At 39.5% G+C, this 21,522-nt stretch overlaps 1 protein-coding gene across 1 annotated transcript in view; it reads right to left on the reverse strand.

Moving 5' to 3' along the window:
- Positions 1 to 21,522, reverse strand: part of stxbp6 (syntaxin binding protein 6 (amisyn)) — a 199,527-nt gene that overhangs the window by 144,474 nt on the left and 33,531 nt on the right. The window contains exon 2 of the mRNA XM_060828961.1: positions 18,205 to 18,393. Within this exon, the coding sequence (XP_060684944.1) occupies positions 18,205 to 18,361 (157 nt within the window). The 5' untranslated portion in view covers positions 18,362 to 18,393. The remainder of the gene's footprint in view (positions 1 to 18,204; positions 18,394 to 21,522) is intronic.

Genomic DNA, 21,522 nt, shown 5'->3' on the forward strand with positions numbered 1-21,522 from the left:
AATCATCATGGAAGAACCACAGTCAGTACTGAAAGACCGTGGCGAGAATTCTAACATCACAATATCTGCAAAAAGGAACAGGAAGCCATCAGCCCATCGAGCCAGCCTACCATTCAAGTGGATCAACAACATCTATGCCATTGTGTGCTCTCTCTCAATATCCTCTTCATTACTCTCTATCAATTTATAAACAGAACATGATTCAACAGGCCTGAGGTAGACAAATCCAGTCTGCAGGAGCCTTTCTAGACTATACGGGATGTTGAAACAAAGATGAACACATCCACTCTCTCCAGTCACACACAAAGCTGGAATGTAACTCGTCTGGTCTGAGGGATTTATCAATCCTCAGTACAATTAAATTTTCCCAAACACTAGGTTGCTGGTACTTTCAGCTTGACAATCTCAAGTCAAAGTTCAAAATTGTGTCTCATCTCTACTAGGTCCACACTTACTTAACGCAAAAAGCGTTTTACAGTCCACCTTTGTGTGTTAGTTGCTAGTTTGCATTCATATTCTTTTCTCCTTCTTGTATGTTTCTTCGTCATTTACTGAGTGATAAACTGTTGCAAATACTCAGGCTTAATTTTTTTTGGCAGCCTCAAAAACCACTTTCTTTGGTCTAACACAATCTGTGAACTTTTGTTAGCCAGTTGATACATCTTTCCCTTTGAGCGTTTGTGCCTCAGAGAAACATCCATCTCTCAGTCGACATACTGTTTTAAATACAAGTCCTTGCCTGCAAGTCAAATCTAGCTCGTTTTGTCAATTTTCCAACCAAAACCAACATTTCCTCCATATTTTCATATTTTCCATTGTTCAGTTTGAAGACTATAGTTTCAGAATGAGCTACACTATACCACATTCAAACTCAACTGCAACTCTGCCATATTAGAGACAATACTTACCAAAGGTTTCTTTACTGCAAGTTCAATTATCTCTTATGCATTCCATAATAAATCCAAAATAGTTTGATTCCTAGTTAATTCTTCAACATTATTCGCAAAAATACAAAATCCTGTGCATGCTGCAGGAATTCATCTTGCAATGCATTAATGCTGATTAGATTTTCCCAGTTTAAATAAATTGAAGTGGTCAATTATTACACGAAGAATGTTACATGCCTCTGATTTTCTGGCCTAAACTAGCGCCCAATTATACGAATTCTGTTTGGTGGTCTTCAAACAACTCTCCTCAATGTTTGCTGCTAAAGCTGTTTTTTTAGCTCAATATCAACTGAGCTGACATTGATACTCAGTGATTTGCTTGAATTGATATAATGACGTCTTTTGAGTATTACCCTATAGAACCTCACCTTTCATGTCCAGCCTTCTAAATAACAAATTTCCTTGGTCATCCTGTAACTATGTCTCCTATTTACGTCAATTTGTGTCTTCAAAATCAAAATCAATCTTTGCTAATTACTGCACACATTCAAAAGTGTCTAATTCTGCCTTTTTAACATTCTATTCCATGCTTGCTATTGCTTAGATTGTCAAAATTTCACATTACTACGTTAGTGGTTTTGTTTCCCATCCCACTGGCATTCTAATTTAAACCCCTTCCACAGCAACTTGCAATTCTAAGAGAATAGCAGCTGTTAAGATGCGACGTGCTAAACTTGTATAGGTTGAAACCATGCCAGAACCAGTCCCAATCCCCAGAAGTCAGATGCCCCCTCCTTTACCAGTTTTCTCACCACATGTCCAATTTCTCAATTCCCCTATAATCAATGCTCACTAGCAGAAAGGGCTAGAAGCAATCGTAGGCTTATTGTTTTTCAGGTCCTGCTTTTCCAACTATTTCCTAGCACTCAAAAATTAATCTTATCTTCGGTTTCTGGAAACTTATCCTCTGTTTAATACCACAGACTTTAGATCCTTGGAGAGAAGTAATTCTCCTTTATCTGTCTTAACAGGCAACCTCATGCTGGGATTATGCGTTCTTGTCCTACACACTCCCAACAAAGGGAAACAACCCAAATGAGTGACTTAAAACCATAAATGCCAAGCATGTGTGCTTGGTAGAGTTGTGCGTGAGTGTGACAAAGTATCAACCTGTGAAAGGATGTGCATGTGGGTGAGAGTATGGGGGCACTGTGTGTATGTCTGAGAGACAGCGTGTGCATGAGAGAGGGTCTGCCTGACTGTGACAGTATGTAAATGTGTGTATGAGAGAGTGTATAGTACAGTGGGTCACCAGTAGTGTGACATAAACCCAAGGTCCTGTTTGAGGCTATCTTCATGTGTACCGAACATGGCTATCGGCCTCTGTTCGGCCACTCTGTATTGTTGTTTATCTCTAAGATCACCCGAAGATCGCAAACCAACTGTCCCTGACCTCTGAAACGTTCCACAACTGGGAAGGAACATCCCTGACTGGCTAATGTTGCGCAGTGTCCATTCATCCGTAGTTGCAACTTTGAACAGAGGCTGACAGCCATGTTCAGTACCCATGAGGATGGCCTCAACCATGACCTTGGGTTCAAGTCACTACTGGTGACCACACACACACATACACACACAGACTTATACGCACGCACACACAAACACAAACACTCATCTATGGGGTGAACTTGCATTTGCAGAATTATATTTGCTGATAGATTCTATTTTTGCTCAAAAAGCACAGTCTGCAGGCACTCAATCCATACAACAAATTATAAATTCCTGGAAACATAACTTGTCGGACTCAAGATTGGGATACACACAGACTCTAATCTTACACCTTTAATGCATTGTCTGGGCTAAGATGTCATCTTTTTTAAAAATAAAACTAAGTTCTCAGGAATGTGCCTTAATAGTTGTTCTGGGATTTACATATTAGTGAACCGAAACCTGCAACCCATTCTAAAAGATGAAAGACTTAACAGCAATCGAGGTTTGTTCAATATATCGTGTCAATTGCATAACCCTGATCTTTTGCCACAAGTTCTATGTATCATCCTATCCCACAGCTATCTGATGAGGATCCCACAGCTCTTCTGGCTTTACTTCAGGCTTAGTGAGATTTGACTGCAGAGAACAGAGACACCACTGCCAAGACCAGGAAGAATGGAACACTTTCTCTAACTTGTACCAGCTTCAAGCTGTTAAGTTACCTGAATCAATAAATGACAAGTTGTTCATAGAGATGTACAGCACAGAAGCAGACCTTTGGTCCAACTCATCCATGCCAACCAGATATCCTAACCTAATCTAGTCCCATTTGCCAGCACCCGACCATATCCCTCTAAACCCTTCCTATTCATATACCTATCCAGATGAGCTTTAAATGTTGCAACTGCACTAGCCTCCACCACTTCCTCTGACAGCTCATTCTATACAGGTACCGTTCACTGCATGTAAACATGGTCTTTGAGGTCCCTTTTATAGCTTTCTTCTCTCATCCTAAACCGATGCCCTCTAGTTCTGGATTCCCCAAGGTCAGGAAAAGAAGTTGTCTATTTATCCTATCCATGCCCCTCAATTTTATAAACCTCTACAAGGTCACCCCTCTGCCTCCGATGCTCCAGGGAAAACAGCCCCAGCCTGCTCAGCCTCTCACTATAGCTCAAATCCTCCAACCCTGGCAATATCCTGGTAAATCTTTTCTGAACCCTTTTGAGTTTCAAAACATCCTTCCGATAGAAAAAGACCAGAATTGCATATAACATTCCAATAGTGGCCTAACCAATGTCCGGTACAACCACAGCATGACCTCCCAACTCCTGTACTCAACACTCTGACCAATAAAGGGAAGCATACCAAACGCCTTCTTCACTATCCTATCTACCTGCGACTCCACTTTCAAGAAGCTATGAACCAATACACTGTTCAGCAACACTCCCTCGGACCTTACCATTAAGTGTATAGGTCTTGTGTTGATTTGCGTTTCCAAAATACAGCGCCTCATTTATCTAATTTCAACTCCATCTGTCACTCCTCAGCCCATCTGATCAACATCCCATTGTAGTCAGAAATACCCTTCTTCGCTGTCCACTAATTCTTTAACTTTGGAGTCATCTGTAAACTTACTAACTATACCTATGTTCACATCCAAATCATTAATGTAAGTGACAAAAAGCAGTAGACTCAGCACTGATCCTTGTGGCATTCTACTGGTCACAGGCCTCCAGTCTGAAAAGCAACCCTCCTCCACGACCGCCCTCTGTCTTCCAACTTTGAGTCAGTTCTGTATCCAAATAGCTAGTTCTCCCTGTATTCCAGGGGATCTAACCTTGCTAATCAATCTCCCATGGGGAATCTTTCTGAAGTTCATACAGATCACGTCAACCACTCTACCCTCAATCCTCTTTGTTACTTCTTCAAAAAATTCAATCAAGTTCAAGAGACATGATTTCCCAAGCACAAAGCCATGCTGACTATCCCTAATCAATCGTTGCCTTTTCAAATACATGTAAACCCTGTCCATCAGAATTCCCTCCAACATCTTGCCCACAACTGATGTCAGGCTCATTTGGTCTATAGTTCCTCAGCTTTTCCTTACCACCTTTTTAAAATGGTGGTAAAGTTAGCCGATCTCCAGTCTTCCAGCCCCTCACTCGTGACTATCAATGTTCCAAATATTTCAGCAAAGAGCCCAGCAAAAACTTGCCTAGCTTCCCATGGAGTTCTAGGGTACACCTGATCAGGTGCTGGGGATTTGTCTACATGTGTTTCAAGCACCTACTCCTCTGTACATGGACATCAAGATGTCACCACTTATTTCCCCAAACTCTATCTTCCATGTCCTTCTCCACAATAAACACTGATACAAAGTAATCTGTTCGTATTCCCCTCAACTCCTGCAGCTCCACATAGGCTGCCTTGCTGATCTTTGAGGTGCCCTATTCTCTCCCTAGTTACCTGTTTGTCCTTAACGTATTTGCAAAACCCTTTGGATTCACCTTAATTCTATTTGCCAAAGATATTTCATGTCCCCTTTTGTCCCTCCTAATTTCCTTCTTAAATATACTCCTACTACCTTTATCTCTCAATCTCTCCTGTCTATACTTGACATATGCCTCCTTCTTTTTCTTAACCAAAACCTCAATTTCTCTAATTGTCCAGCATTTCCTACACCTACCAGCCTTTCCTTTCACTCTGAATGGAATATACTGCTTCTGGACACTCATTATCTTACTTCTGAAGGCTTCCCAGTTTCCACCTGTCTCTTTACCTGCTAACATCTGTCCCCAATCACCTTTTGAAAGCTCTTGCTTAATACCATCAAAATTAGCCTTCCTCCAATTTAGAACTTCAACTTTTAGATCTGGTCTATCCTCTTCTATCACTATTTTAAAACTAACATAATTATGGTCTCTGGCCCCAAAGTGCTCCCCCACTGACACCTCAGTCACCTGTCCTACCTTATTACCCAAGAGTTGGTCAAGTTTTGCACCTTCTCTGGTAGGTACATTCACATGCAGAATCAGAAAATTTTCTTTGACAAGCAAAAGGTCCCCTCTCATTTCAATTCAGTTATGTTTTAAACACAAAAATACAAAAGGTAGTCCTTGTAATTACTCAGGTATTGAAACCAAACCTTAAAAATGAAACCACATCTTGAAACCTCCATGAAACTTAGCTTTTGCTGTAAATGCATTTTGCACATGGCCCGAGATCTGCTATCGTCCTTCACCTGGATTTAGTTGTTGTTTGTACTGTCTGGATCAAACCAGATAGGTTCCCTCTCTCACTGAAGCTCACAAATCAGGAAGAGATTGTTGAACCATTCATATAAATCTCCAGTCAAATTCTATTAAGGATCACTGTGATCCACAGCTCATTAGCAGTATCTAAAAGCCTTTAAAGATAATTTAGAATAGGAACTGCCTTCTTTGGTTTCAGTTGTGTGCCAAGGGATATGTTGTTGAAGGAAGAATATAGAGGTCACAATCAAATCCGCTGTGGTCTTAAATGGTGGAACAGGCTTGATGGACTAAATAGCCAACTCAGTTCCAAACTGGCAAGTCTGAACAGAAAGTAGTACATTCCAATTTTTGTTGCTGCTTTTGAATATGAAGTCTTAGGATATATAACTGCCTAAGAAGCTTTGAAATTCAAGTCTTAATTTGTAAGATATTCTTTTTAATTAATGATATATCAATAAAACATGATACAAGGCAGCACGATGGAGTTTCTAATCCAAACCTGCATAATTCATGATCTAGACGATGGAACAAATTATCTCATCTATTATGAATCTGCAGCTTAAACATATACCTTGGTAAAAATCATGACCACACTTCACATGTAAGTTTCACAACACACCTTCCAGATGGCACCAGCTGAATCTACTAAGAATGATTTATCTCCAAAATTCAGCAAAACACCACTCAGACATCACATAAAACACAAACGTTACACTGCTTTAACAGTATAAGCATAATTAGTGAGAAGGCCTTTGCAGATAGTGGAAATCACACGAATCAATTATGGAGAGTCTAAAGGTAGAATTTCTCTTTCATTACAGAAATATAGTTCGTAATGAAAATGTCAAAGCAGCTCGCAACATGCAAAGTGGGGAAAAAAAAGAGTTCCAGAACAAAAGTCTTTTCCATACAAATACACCTTAATTCCTTTCAATTGTTAATTCAACTAACACAAAAAAAAGCAAGTGTGATTCTCTATGCAGCCACAACTATCAACCTTTTAAATGTTCCTTATTACAGTTGCAGACATATTCCCATTTTACAGGCTGGTTGTTATTTCTCAAACTCTAGCCAGAGGGGATCAGTCAGGACATCAGAACTGATTCTTTTCTGGCTGGCCATCCTTAGTTGCCCTTGAAAAGATGGTGGTGACCTGTCTTCTGGAACCACTGCAGTGCATTTAATTTGTCCTGATAGATTGAATTCCAGGACTTTAACCAGTAACAGTGAAGATTGACCATTTATTTCCAAATCAGGATGGTGAGTGGCTTGGAGGGGAACTTGTAGCTCGTGGTGTTCCTGTATATCTACTGTCCTTGATCTAGAAGTAAGTAGTCATGGATGTGGAAGGTGCCTTCTAAGGATCATTTGTGAATTTCTGCAATGCACCTTGTAGATAGCACACTGCTGCTACTAAACAGTGATAGTGGAGGGAGTGGACACTTGTAGATATGCCAATCAAGCAGGCTGCTTTGGCAGTCAAGCTTTGAATGTTATTGGACCTGCATCCATCCAGGCAAATGTGGGGGAGGGGGAGATTTGGACAGATTTTGGGGAGTCAGGTGGTGTTACTCACCACAGTATTCCTAGCCTCTGACCTGGTCGTGTAGCTAGTGTTTCCGTGGAGACTCCAGCTGAGCTACTGGTCAATAGTAACTCCAAGGATGTTGATAGTGGGGGAATTCAGTGATGCTAACACCTCAATGTCATGGGGCAGTGGTTAGATTCTCTGATTAGAGATGGTCATTGCTTGGCATTTGTGGGAAACGAATGTTACTGGCTACTTGTCAGCCTAAGCCTAGATACTATCTCAATAACGTTACATTTCAACTTGGTTTGCATCAAAATCTGAGTCATCACAAATGGTACTGACCATTGTGCAATCAGCGAATATCCCCACTTCTAACCTTACGAAGGAGGTTCTTTCATTAATGAAGCAGGTGAAGATGGTTGGGCCTAGGACACTAATCTTAGAAATTCCTGCAGAGATGTCCTGGAGCTGAGATGACAGACCTATAACCACCTCAAAAATCTTCCCATGACTCCAAGCAGAGAGGTTGCCTGATTCCAATTATTTCCAGTTTTGCTGGGGCTCCTTCGTGCTACACTGTCAAATGTGGCCTGGATGTCAGGAGCGGTCACTCTCATCTCATTAAGATGAAGCGGTATGGGTTACGACACAGGATTGTCACAGCAGAGGAGGCAGCCAAATCAGCCGATCATGTCTGCACTGGCTTTCAAGAGTTATTTATCTTGTGTCATTCACCTACATTTATCTCCTGCAACTGGACATATCCATCTTTTTTTCAGATAACAATCACAGATACGTGCAGTGCAATTCAGATCTTAAATTATTCTTTTCATTAAAGGTTTCTACATGTCACCATTGATCCTTTCCCTAATTAGCTTAAACTGCAGATGTTCACTTGTGATCCTACCACCAGACACATTTATCCCTACATACCCTGCTCAGACCGTCAACCTCATCTCAGCTTCTCCAAGGAAAATAGGCCCAACTTCTCCAATCAAGCCATTTTTGTAACTGAAATTCCTCAACCTCTGAACCATTCACAGGAGTCTATTTGTAATGTAATGCCTTCATATTTCAGAATACATTACACCCAAAACTGGATCCTGTACTCGATTTGAGGCTGAACCTGTGTCTTCCACACATTCAAAACACCCTCCATGCTGTTGTACGTTACACTCCAATTAACAACACAGAAGATACCGAATGTTTTAGTAATACTCTTTCAACTTGTCCTGCCACCTTCAATGATTTTCATGAACATATACACCCGGGTTCTTCTGTTTCTGCAACTCCTTTAATCATATGTATGTTTTATGGGTATATGTTTTTCACATCAAAAAGAAACTAATTTCTCTGCACCAAGTTTTACCTGTCAAATGCCCACTTATGTCACCAGCTTGTTTATGTCCTTCCATCTATCTACCTCAGTTTCTGATGTTTACGATTGCAGTATCAACTGCAAAATCAGAAAGAGCAAGGACCCCCAACAGTGACCATCGGGCTACTCTACTATAAACCATCCTCCGGTTAACTGCTGCGTTTTCTATCACTCAGACAACTTTATATCCAGGTTGCATCCAACCCTTTTATTTCTTGAACTAAAACCCTACTCACAAGCCCACTGCCTAGCACTGTATCAAACACTCTTGGAAATACACGCCTACTATAAAATGGCAATTCCCTCATCACCTCAGGGTTACCTTTTTGAAATCTTCAAGTTGCTTAAAAAAGTCTTCCCTCACAAATCTGTACTGTTTTTCCTTAATTTATCCACATTTGTCTAAAGTACAATTATTTGAGTCAAAATTAAGTCTTGGTCATGTTTTCCAAATATGCAAGTTAAACTTAGCAACCTCACATTCTAACCACAGCCCTACATATCATATGCCACCATATGTTTCTCAAGACAACTAGGGCAAACAACTAAGTTATTCCAAAACCATGTTGTTAGATAACATGTAACTGCATTTTGGCCTACATAATGCATTGTAATTCTGAATATGCACATGTCATGCTATTCTGCATCATATCACATTTCATTGTTCAATGCACAGAAGAGGTTCTGACTGTGGTCAATTGTCAACAAGAGTCAATACAGCTATAATCAGTCAATAAAAACGAGACTAAACTTAGGTTAAGGATACAATTCCCTTGTGCATATAATAAAAGAGAATTTAGAGACACTAAAGGTGGTCTAAAGACATGTTGTAAGATTTAGATAAGAAATAGCAAAAAGGTCTTTTACCCAGGGGAGGAGAGTTCAAAACAGGAGGGCATATTTTCAAAGATGGTAAGGGAAAAAACTGAAAGGAACTTGGGGGCAACTTTTTCCACGGAGAGTGTGTTTATGGAATGAACTGCCAGAGGAAGTGACAGATGTAGGTACAGTTACAACATTTAAAAGACATTTGGACATGAACATGATTTAGAGAAATAAGTCAAACGCAGCTAAGGTTAGTTTAATTTGGGAAACCTGGTCAGCATGGATGAGTTGGACCGAAGGGTCTATTTCTGTGCTGTATGACTAACTAATGGGAGAGGCAGTTCATTCATATGAAAATGACAATGTTTGCTTTAAGCTTAACTTTCTGTGATCAAAGTTATTTGCACTGAAAGATGAATGAAAACAGAAACAGAATAACCAAGGGAGACTGCAGCACCAATTATTGTACGTTATAACTCATTGACGTAGTGCACTGGAAATCATGCCCTGACTGCTCCCAAAGTCATGGCAAACATGAAGTTTTAATAAAGCTACTAAAAATCTCAATCTGCCTCTGACTGACTGAGCTGAAAATGTGTTGCTGGAAAAGCGCAGCAGGTCAGGCAGCATCCAAGGAACAGGAAATTCGACGTTTCGGGCCAGAGCCCTTCATCAGGACTGACTGACTGACTCAGGGTAAAAGGGTACGACATCAAGTACCAAAAATTTCTACATATAACACAACTTTAACAAGAATAGTATTTATATTGTAAACTCACAATTTAACACACAAAATCAATTCGGACTGGAAGAAATAAAATAACCATAAAAGAGTTCTGTACCACTGGTACAAATCTCAAACTAGATTTCACAATTCTTTAGATTCAATGCCTTGATGTTATCAACATAGCAATGATCAATTTGTAGTCTGCTGGTTACTTGATTGCATTTGGGGATTTTCTACCAGCCTCTGGGTTTTAGAATTTTTTCTTTCAGCATTTCCAAATGCAATTTTTCTGTTCTTTTGACTGAAAATTGAAGACAGCAGTTTAGAGAGCAAGATTGATGTAAATAACTTCTGGAGGGCTCTTTACTTCCTAATGTTTCACTCACTTCACAAGAGTCCATAAACTGCATTCTGAGCTGCCATGTTGGCTTTGCTGAACCTATAATAAATGGTCCTAACCTGCCTGGACTCTATGTCCTAGAAAAGCATCACTGATCACATGCATCAGTAAGCTTCATTTGTTTTTCCAAGCTGTAGATAACTTCTTGTTCAATGAGCAATGCCTATTTTTCAATTCCAGTCCATAGTCCAAAAATAAAAGATTTAAGTCCCTTACACGAGTGTAAAACATTTGTCACTGGTCCTCTCACTTGTCAAAAGATACCTGGATCTTAGCATGAAAGCTGCAGGACCTACTTACCCACTGCATTGGTGTCCTGCAATTAACAAAAATCAAGCATTACGAATTATTCACAGCATTTTCTTTATTTTTTATATTCAGCATTGGCAGCACTTTATGAAGTACCATTTTCATTTTATTCAAATAGTCAGAGCTGTACAGCAGGAAACAGACCCTTCAGTCCAACTCATCCATGCTGACCAGATATTCTAAATGAATTTAATCACATTTGACAGCTTTTGGCCCATATCTCTCTAAACTCTTTCTATACATACACCCATCCACATGCCTTTCAAAATGTTGTAGCTGTATCAGCCTCCACCACTTCCTCTGGCAGTTCATTACATACATGCACCATGCTCTGCATGAAAACGCTGCCCCGTAAGTTCCTTTTACATCTTTCCTCTCTCGCCTGAAGCCATATGGACGTGCAATCCCTTGACACATCAATCTCTCATCATAACTGTCTGAACTCTGCTTCTTCCTTGAAGTCTGCACAGCTTAATACATCACCACCTTCCTTTGACTGGTTGATTTCATTCTACTTTGAATTTCTTCTTTAACTCATCTCATTTTCTCTAGATCATGAGTACCCAAGAGTCCCAGCTAGACATATTCCTCTGGGGTATGCAGAATATTTCATCATTTCAGTCCTACTCAGGCTTACATCCACAATTCTTTCTCCAATACATGGATGTCAGCCTTCAGTGCTACTTCCTACTCTTGTCTGGAATTGGAACGATTCATCAGTTTTCCAATTTCCATTCTTCTCTCATCTTCATCTGGTCCTCCTCAGACTCTTCCCTTTCCTTCCTTGACAGTACTGTTTCCATTTTTGAGGATAGGTTATTCACAAGTACTTATTACAAGCCAACATCTCTTTCATACACTTACACTTGACTTTACCTCCTTATATCAAACAGGACACTTTGGAAATCTGGCTACATTATCCACAACTTACTTCTCTACTTCCTTTAAAACTACAGAGTAGTAACCATCACTTTCCAGGGACTAATCTGTCTTCATTTCCATTATTTTTCCAAATACTGTTTTATTACGCACAGAATATCCCAATCTGGCATGTTTTATGAGGAAACAATCTGCTTTATATAGTTTAAGACATACAAAATGTTTAGGTGCATTGCTGAAGGGAATAAGTCAAAGCTCTTCCTGCTGCATTTATCAAGATTAAAATACCAAGATCAACACTTTATAAAGAGAACGGACAATTTATACAGCATGAAAAGAGGATGCCATTTGGTTGGGCCATCTATATGAAGATACAGCATGAGCCATCAATATCAATCATAGTCCTCACAGCAGATTGGCAAACTGATTAGTCAGGGTGCTATCCTTGGAATTCAGCAGATTAAATTTGTACAACCATCACATGTGTGTCACTGAAGGGGATACAAAATGTTTAGGTGCTACTCTCTGCTGTATTCATGTGGCAACACTAACCAGAATCTACCTGCTTGCTCCAAGAACAAAGACGGATAGTTAACTGTCCTTGCTGCAGCTCCAAGTCAATGATGCTTAAAAAAAATTGGTACTTCCTTTTAATATATACTACGAAAAATTTGTAATTTTTTTTCAAATCTGTTTGGTGCATCTTAATCCTGACTAGTGCAAGACAAAGAGGCTTTGACTGCTGGTCTCCTCTTAGACATTAAATTAGACCATGAGTATTAAACAAAAACAAAAACAAATTGCAGGAAGAGCTCAGCAAGTCTGGCAACATCTCTGGAGAGAAATAAAAGTTAACATTTCAGGTCAAGTGACCCTTCCTCAGAACTTGTGTTAATATTGTTTTCTTGTTCATGCTCAAGATAATGAGGGTCAGTTAGCTAGATGGCTGGCTTGTACACTCCATAGTGAGGTACCAGAAGACTCAGAAGCAATGTTAGAAGTCTGGAGGAGACCGAGAGCAGCTCAAGGTGAAAGCACTCAGCAGATATCTTGAAATTTAAAAATGAGGAAGTCAGAGTTATCAAAATCATCACTACTGAGGGGCAAAACATAAGAACAGACGAATAGGAGCAGGAATAGGCCATCTAAGCTCTGCTATTCAATAAAGATCATGGCGGATCTTTGTGGCCACAGATCCACTTACCCGCTCTCTCACTAGAACCCTTAATTCCTTTACTGCTGTTCAAAACAATATCTATCTTAGCTTTAAAAACATTTACTGAGGAAACCACAACTACCCCACTGGGCAGGGAATTTCATAGATTCACAACCCTCTAGGTGAAGCTGTTGCTTTTCAATTCAGTTCTAAACCTGCCCCCTTTAACTTTGTGGCTATGACCTCTTTTCCTAGTTTCACCCACCAGTGGAACTTTACTTCTATCTTTCCTATTCCCTTCATAATTTTGTATGTTTCTATAAGATCTCTTCCCCCCAACCTCCCCATTCTTCTAAATTCCCATAAATATAATCCCAGTCTACTCAGACTCTCCTCATAAGCTAACCCAACCGAGTGAACCTCATCTGTACCACTTCTAGTGCCAGTACATCCTTTCTCAAGAAAGGAGACCAAAACTGCATGCAGTACTCCAGGTGTGGCCTCATCAACTCCCTATATAGCTGCAACATAACCTCTCTGCTTTTAAACTCAGTCCCTTTAGCAATGAAAGACAAAATTCCATTTACCTTCCTAATTACTTGTTGTGCCTGCAGACTAACCTTCTGTGATTTATGCACAAGGACACCCAGGTCCCTCTGCACAGCAGCTTGCTGCAATTTCTTATCATTCAAGTTACAGTCCTGTTTTATTATTATTCTTACCAAAAAAGATGACATTTATTAACATTGTACGCCATCTGCCAACCCTTTGCTCACTCTCTCAAAGCAGCTACATCCCTTTGCAAATTTTCACAGTCATTTGCACACTTTGCCCTACCACCCATCTTAGTGTGTCAACGTTTGCTGATGACGCTAAGTGTCCCCAACTCCAAATTATCAATGTGAATAGTGCATAAATGCAGTCTCAACACTGACTCCTGAGGCACACCCCTAGTCACTGATCACCAACCAGAATAGAACTAATTCATTCCTACTTTGTGTTTCCTGTTGGTTAACCGATCCTCTATCCATGCTAATACATTGCCTGTAATGCCTGGCATCTTTTCTTACGAGGTAGCCTATTTTGTGGCTCTTTGTCAAGGGCTTTTTGGAAATCTAGATACAACACCACCTACTGGGTCTCCGTTGTCCACCACATTCGTAATGCCTTCATAGGATTCCACAAGGTTAGTTCAGCATGACCTGCCTTTCATGAACCCGTGCTAATTCTGCCCAGCAGGACAATTTCTACCTAGATGCCCATCTAAATCCTCCACAAAACTCCTTGTGCATTACAATCCAGTGAGAACTATTAACATTTGAAAAGAAATCCAAATACCTCCACTTAACCAACAAAACTGTGCCACAAGATTTCACTTTGCGTATTTAACTTATTGTATTAAAAAATAATTAAACCAATCCCATTAACAAGAATTTATAACTGTTACACATTCTGGCCTCATTCTCCCAATAATTCTGGGTTACTTCAATGCTGCATTTTTTTCACTTCTGAAGGGACCACACATGTATACTACAGTCTTCTGTAGAATTGTCTTGAACTTCAGTTATGCTCAGGAGCAAAACAAACTTTCTCCCCCGTGATGGTCAAGGCTTCAGTTCCCCGTTTCTGTTTTCCACAACTTCCAAGCTAATCAGCTGGTTACTTTCTTTTGCAATAATGTAGGCTGATTCTCACGAACTTCAAACTAGTCAAGGTTCCAGCTTAAGTTCCCTCGAGATTTGCCTTCCATGCAGTTCGACTTCACTGTAATCTCTAATCTGTTTACAGTGAAGTCTGTCATTTATTTTGGCTAACTGCTGTCAATCAGCTGCAAATTTCACAAACCCAAACATCAATAAGAATTTTCAGGAATATCAATATCTTTTCAAACAATTCAGAAACAGATCCTATTTTTAAAAAAGATCTTTTGGTCTCTTCCCGTTTCTATTTATGCATTGAATTTGTTGTAGTATGTTTCATGATCAATTCACTTGTTAATTCAAGAAGGTCTGGTTAAACTGACTCCTTTAGAATACAAGTCCATTTGAGACTGTAAGAAAGGTATCCATTAACGAAGGAATCAGTTACAAATAAACCTTGTTACAACCAACTGATGGGGTGTGTGAATAAAGATGGGGAACCTGTTCATTCCTCCTCACCAGGAGCTTAATAGTTTGGGGCAGAGGGGTTCCCTCTGGAATTTTAATGACTTGGGGAATCTTGTACAGGGTGTTCTTACAGCAATCTATACTTCAACCCCAGTTCCCACACTAATCGAAATAATTCCCAAGGCCTGCCACCTTAGTTTACAAAACAACAATAGCATGACACGAGCCATGATTGGCAAAGATTGCTTCAGCGTGGAAGCTTGTTTGAAAAGGGGATGTCGCTGATCTGAAACCATCTGTTTTGATTTCAAATTTAGTCATCCACCCAGAAATTGTTTGTAAATGTTGGACAGAGTCAACCTAGATCTCATGCCAGTCAAATAGACTGAATATGTACACCAGCAGGAATATTTGTATGAGGTATAACGGGGTGACCAATAAGAATACATTACATAGAAGGATTCAACTTTCAAGTGAAATTTGGCAGAGGTAAACATTTCAATTCTCTTCACTGAAAAGAGTACATCATAACTGAAATCACTAGACCTTAAACACATTTAATTTTTGTAAATATGCTTTACTTTAAAATACAATGCATAGAAATCCAAGTACCCATGCATTTGAACCAATGTTACAAAACACTGCATAATTCACTGTTCAAAAAGCAGCTTAATTCAAAACAATGGACTTCAAGTACCAAATGCAGTAATAAATTGAAAATTTGAAGATTTTGTCTAGCAGATATTTATATCAGCTCTACAACAGAATCAGCAGCTAATAAGCTTACACAGCTTTTGTTGTATGAATAGTCTCTTGTAACAAATTCAATTTTTAGCTGCTGAAAGTAAAATCATCTGGTTAACATATAGTAAGTTGAAATATTCATTGAATGATCAACGTACAAATAAACATTCATTAACTCTTATAATGATGAATTTCTATGCTTTATGATTTACTAAAAACAAAATACAATTATCTTTAAAGTTCTTCCTTTAATACATGCTGCACTTGGTTCAAACTTGAAAAACTTAATCAATACAAACATGTTGTAACACTTCATGGCAGGTAGGAATTGAACCTGGCTTTCTTGCCCAAAAGTAGGGACAATAACGCTGTGCCATAGTATTCCTTCCTTACTTTCAGTGATAATGAAGATATAAATAGGAAAGGATAGCTATGCTGATTCATCATTGAAGTCTAAGGGCAGATTATGACTCCAATTTATTCTAGGAACATAGATAATGCAGGCTTTGGCCAGCATCTATTGTGCATCCCCAAGTGCCCAGAGGATGATTAAGAGTCAACCATATTGCTCTGGGACTGGAGTCATGTGTAGACCAAACTCGATAAGGGTGGAAAATTCCCTTCCTAAAAAAAAATTTAAAAAAAGGGACAGTGAATCAGATTTGTTTTTACAACATTTGACCTGATTGCCATTAGACTAGCTTTTTTAATGCTAGATTTTTAAAACAAGTTTTTGAATTCAAGTAACACCATGGTGGAATTCAAATTTATTGTCTAAGAACATTCACCTCAGATTCTGGATTCCTGTCCAGTGACATTCTGACAACTTGCTTTTGGCAATATCAGTGGTTGTCATTTCGAGCCAACCTTCCCTTGATGTTTGGAGTCTCTGCTGGAAAAACTTGCAATTTCTGCAATAATGAGGATCTTCTGCAGCATCCCTCTTTCACAATATATTTCCTGAGGCAAGGAAAATTGTACAGTAATCCAGGTGCAGTCTTCTATAATCACTGAAGAAAGACTTCTCTGCTCCTGCACTCAAATCTTCTTGCAATAAAGACTGATATTCTATTAGCCTTCCTAATAGCTTGCTGCACCTACATATACATACCCCATTCCTGATGAAGGGCTCTGGCCCGAAACGTCGAATTTCCTGTTCCTTGGATGCTGCCTGACCTGCTGTGCTTTAACCAGCAACACATTTTCAGCTGCACCTACATGTTTAGCCTTGTACATCTTGGGCCCTTTGCACATTGACTCTTTTCCATCTCTTACCATTTAGGGGTTTAGTTCATTTCACATATGATAAGCTCCAACATGATGAGGCAATACTAAACTCTTGATCTAGAGCTGGTAATTTGATGGTACTCAACAAGAGATTGGAATCCAAATATTCCATAAGTTGGACAATTTTTTTTTAAATGAAGCAATTTGAATGCACATGTTTCTAAAAATTGTTAAAACAATTCCCTTATGAAACAGTAATGATCAGAACATTGATGAAACACAATAACAGCATACATAATGTATTACATGTACCTTGTGAAAGTAGTTGCCCCTTAGGTCTCTTTTATATCTTTCCCCTCGGTTCTGGACTCCCTACCCCAGGAAAAAGACTTTGCCTATTTACCCTATTGATAATTTTGTAAACCTCTATAAGGTTCCCTCCAACTCTCCAGGGAAAAAAAGGGACAGCCAATTCAGCCTCTCCCTGTAGCTCAAATCCTCCAGGGCAACATCCTTAAAACTTTTTGAATTTCAAGTTTCACAACATTTTCACCAGAAGTATGTAATATTCCAACAGTGACCTAACTTATGTTGTGTTACAGCCAAACATGACCTCCCATTCTGTACTCAATGCTCTGACAATAAAGGAAAGCTACCAAATGCCTCTTTCACTATCCTATCTCCTGTGGCTTCACTTTCAAGGAGCAATGACCTGCAATCCAAGGTCTCTTTGTTCAGCACTCATCCCTTGGACCTTACCAAAGTCTAAGAGTCCTGCCAAGATTGCTGTCCCAAAATCAGCACCTCGCATTCCTGAATTAAACCCTCTGCCAAGTTGGACAGACCTGTTGTTTTTACTGCACCTGAAGCATTTCCATATCATGCAACATGATGAGGCAATACTAAACTCTTGATCTAGAGCTGGTAATTTGATGGTACTCAACAAGAGATTGGAATCCAAATATTCCATATTGGACAATTTTTTTTTAAATGAAGCAATTTGAATGCACATGTTTCTAAAAATTGTTAAAACAATTCCCTTATGAAACAGTAATGATCAGAACATTGATGAAACACAATAACAGCATACATAATGTATTTTCTAACCTACTGTATGACTTTAAAATCTTTGTTATCTAACATGTAAGAACAAAGATATTTTGTTCTGCCAGTCTACATTTCTTTTCACGTTCAGCATGTAGTTTCTTCGAGCAATGAGGGTATAGGTATTTATTAAGTAGCTAGAAGTCAATGATGAAGCCAAAACACAGTTAAATTTAACTACCTGATAGGCAGATGTAGGTCAAATATTCGCCCTGACCTCCTGTTGCGAGAAATGGAATCTTTTTTTTGGTTCTTCTCTTGACCTGGACTGCTGCAAGCATACGCTCATCGTGTGGAGCAAAGATTTCTTTGCTGATAGCGGATTTGGCACTCATCATGGATTGGGAGAAGAGAAGGCAACTTTATGTACCTAAGGAAAAAGAAAGCAATTCATTATGGCAAATCATTTAATCAGATGGAAGTACTCACATAGCATAACTAAGTTTACTTTAAGATAACCTACTCAAATCAGAGATGGTTAAAAATCACATCTCATGCCCTAAACTTTTATTCAAATTGAACGAACAAACATTTGGCAAACTCATTTTCAGGAAACTGAAACAGCCTACTTGTAAAAATATAATTTCAGAAATTCAGATAGAACAAAAATTCAGAGAAAGTACGTTGTATTACCAATGAAAAAGCTACTTGAGGCAAGGTACAGAAACACATCCAAAAGTCTTCGAATGATATTCCAACAAAGTTTTCAAGAAGGAATTGAATTGGAATAGAAAACTAAGCTGAGACTTCTGATACAGTGCAAAGCTAAACAGAGTCATAGAGATGTACAGCATGGAAACAGACCCTTTGGTCCAACCTGTCCACGCTGACCAGATATCCCAACCCAATTTAGTCCCACCTGCCAGTACCCAACCCATATCCCTCCAAACCCTTTCTATTCATATACCCATCCAAATGCCTCTTAAACATTGCAATTGTACCAGTCTGCACCATATCCTCTGGCAGCTCATTTCATACATGTACCTCCGTGTGAAAAAGTTGCCCCTTAGGTCTCTTTTATATCTTTCCCCTCGCACCCTAAACCTACACTCACTAGTTCTGGACTCCCTACCCCAGGGAAAAGACTTTGCCTATTTACCCTATCCATGCCCTTCATAATTTTGTAAACCTCTATAAGGTCACCCCTCAGCCTCCAACTCTCCAGGGAAAAACAACCCCAGCCAATTCAGCCTCTCCCTGTAGCTCAAATCCTCCAACCCTGGCAACATCCTTGTAAATCTTTTCTGAACCCTTTCAAGTTTCACAACATCTTTCAGATAGGAAGGAGACCAGAAGTGCATGTAATATTCCAACAGTGACCTAACTTATGTTGTGTACAGCCACAACATGACCTCCCAACTTCTGTACTCAATGCTCTGACCAATAAAGGAAAGCATACCAAATGCCTTCTTCACTATCCTATCTACCTGTGACTCCACTTTCAAGGAGCAATGAACCTGCACTCCAAGGTCTCTTTGTTCAGCAACAATCCCTAGGACCTTACCATTAAGTGTAAGAGTCCTGCCAAGATTTGCTGTCCCAAAATGCAGCACCTCGCATTTATCTAAATTAAACTCCATCTGCCACATCTCAGCCCATTGGCCCATCTGGTCCAGATCCTGTTGTAATCTGAGGTAACCGTTTTTGCTGTCCACTACACCTCCAAGTTTGGTGTCATCTGCAAACTTACTAACTCTACCTCTTATGCTCATATCCAAATCATTTATGCAAATGTCAAAAAGTAGAGGACCCAGCACTGTTCCTTGTGGCACTCCACTGGTCACAGGCCAATTCGAATTGGATCTTTGAACCAAGTATACTGCTCTTTGAATAATATTGAAGTGCAACAAAATATCCTTTTACTGATATCTATGAGCACTATGTGCTCGAAGACTTGTTTTTAAATTGAATTCATTGGTAATACTCAATTGTCTTTGAGAAGCTAGCGGCAAGTCGCTTTCTTAATCCATTGCGCATGGTGGTTCAGTAGTTAGCAATGCAGCCTCACAGCACCAGTTTCAATTCCAGACTCGGGCAACTGTTTGTGTAGAGTTTGCACATTGTGTCTGCCTAGGTTTCCTCCCACAGCCCAAGAATGTGTAGGCTAGGTGGATTAGCCAATGGAAATGCAAGATTACAAGAATATGGGAGGGGGATGGGATGCTCTAGAGAAATCAGTGTGGGCTCGATGGGCCAAATGCTTCCACATTGTCGGGATTCAATGCTTCTACATGGTGCGGATATACCCAGAGTGCCGATATCAGGTTAGCAGTGTTAAAGTACATTCCGCTTTTAGCTTTCATTTTAATACTAATTTGCTATGTTGTTATCAATAATGATTTGGTGGGTTCAACTGTATTGCGGACTCAAATGGGGGGAGTTGTAAAAAGATATTCATTTTGCCGAGATGTCTAAAAACATTTAGAATTCTCAGTTCTATGAAAGCCAACATTTGAGCTGGTGCTGATGTCTCAAAGATTATTTTGTTTCCCCTGAGAAAGGTTACCAATGAAGGATCATATTAACAAAAATAAAAGTAACAAAAAAAATGGCAAAGTCTAGCACAAGGAAACCAAAATTATTGGTTGGACATAAAAAGGGACATTGCTGGACATACAAAAGGGACAAATCTTGATTTCTACAGAAACTATTTTGCAATCTTTTCAACAGTTTCCATCACAGACAGCAAGCAGACATTGGTTAAGAAAACAGATCACATGACTGAGTCAAAGCAAGTGGAAAATTAATCAATGACTCACCATTCTTAGATAAGAGTGCAACCATACAGAAACTTACCATTATTCTATATGGTACTTCTAGAAGGGAAGACATGCAGCAAGGAGCTAACAAAAGCTCAAGATGCTTCGTTTATACATTGAATAAAATCCAAACAGTTATAAAAAGTGGATATAAGTGGGACTTTTGGAAAAAAGAATGTTCATGGTAGTTCTGAAAAGAGACAGCTAACATTTCATGTAAAAATAAATTGTTTTCTATCAGCGAGGGCTAGAAACAACTGCACGATCAAGACAGAAAGGGAAGGAGATCAAGAAACAGGAGATATAGAGTTGTACAACACGGAAACAGACTCCTCAAAAACAAAAAGGTCCAACTCATCCATGCTGACCAGATATCCTAAATTAATCTAGTCTGATTTGCTATTCATGTACACATTCAGATGCCTTTAAATTGCACCAGCCTCCACCACTTCCCTTCCATACACACGTCAACCTCTGCGTAAAAAGGACACCCCTTAGGTTCCTTTAATATTTTTCCCCCTCTCACCTTACTGCCCCAGCTTGGAAAGACGATGTTGACTATTCATGCCTCTGATGCTCCAGGGAAAATAGCCTCTTCCTCTAGCTCAAATTTTCCAACTCCAGCAACATCCTGGTCAATCTTTTCTGCACCCTTTCAAGTTTAACATCTTTCCTAGAGCTGGGAGACCAGAAGTGAATACAGCATCCCAAAAACAGCCTAACCACTTTCAAGGAATTAC

This window comes from Hemiscyllium ocellatum, chromosome 8, assembly GCF_020745735.1.
Source record: "Hemiscyllium ocellatum isolate sHemOce1 chromosome 8, sHemOce1.pat.X.cur, whole genome shotgun sequence".
Taxonomy (NCBI): Eukaryota; Metazoa; Chordata; class Chondrichthyes; order Orectolobiformes; family Hemiscylliidae; genus Hemiscyllium; species Hemiscyllium ocellatum.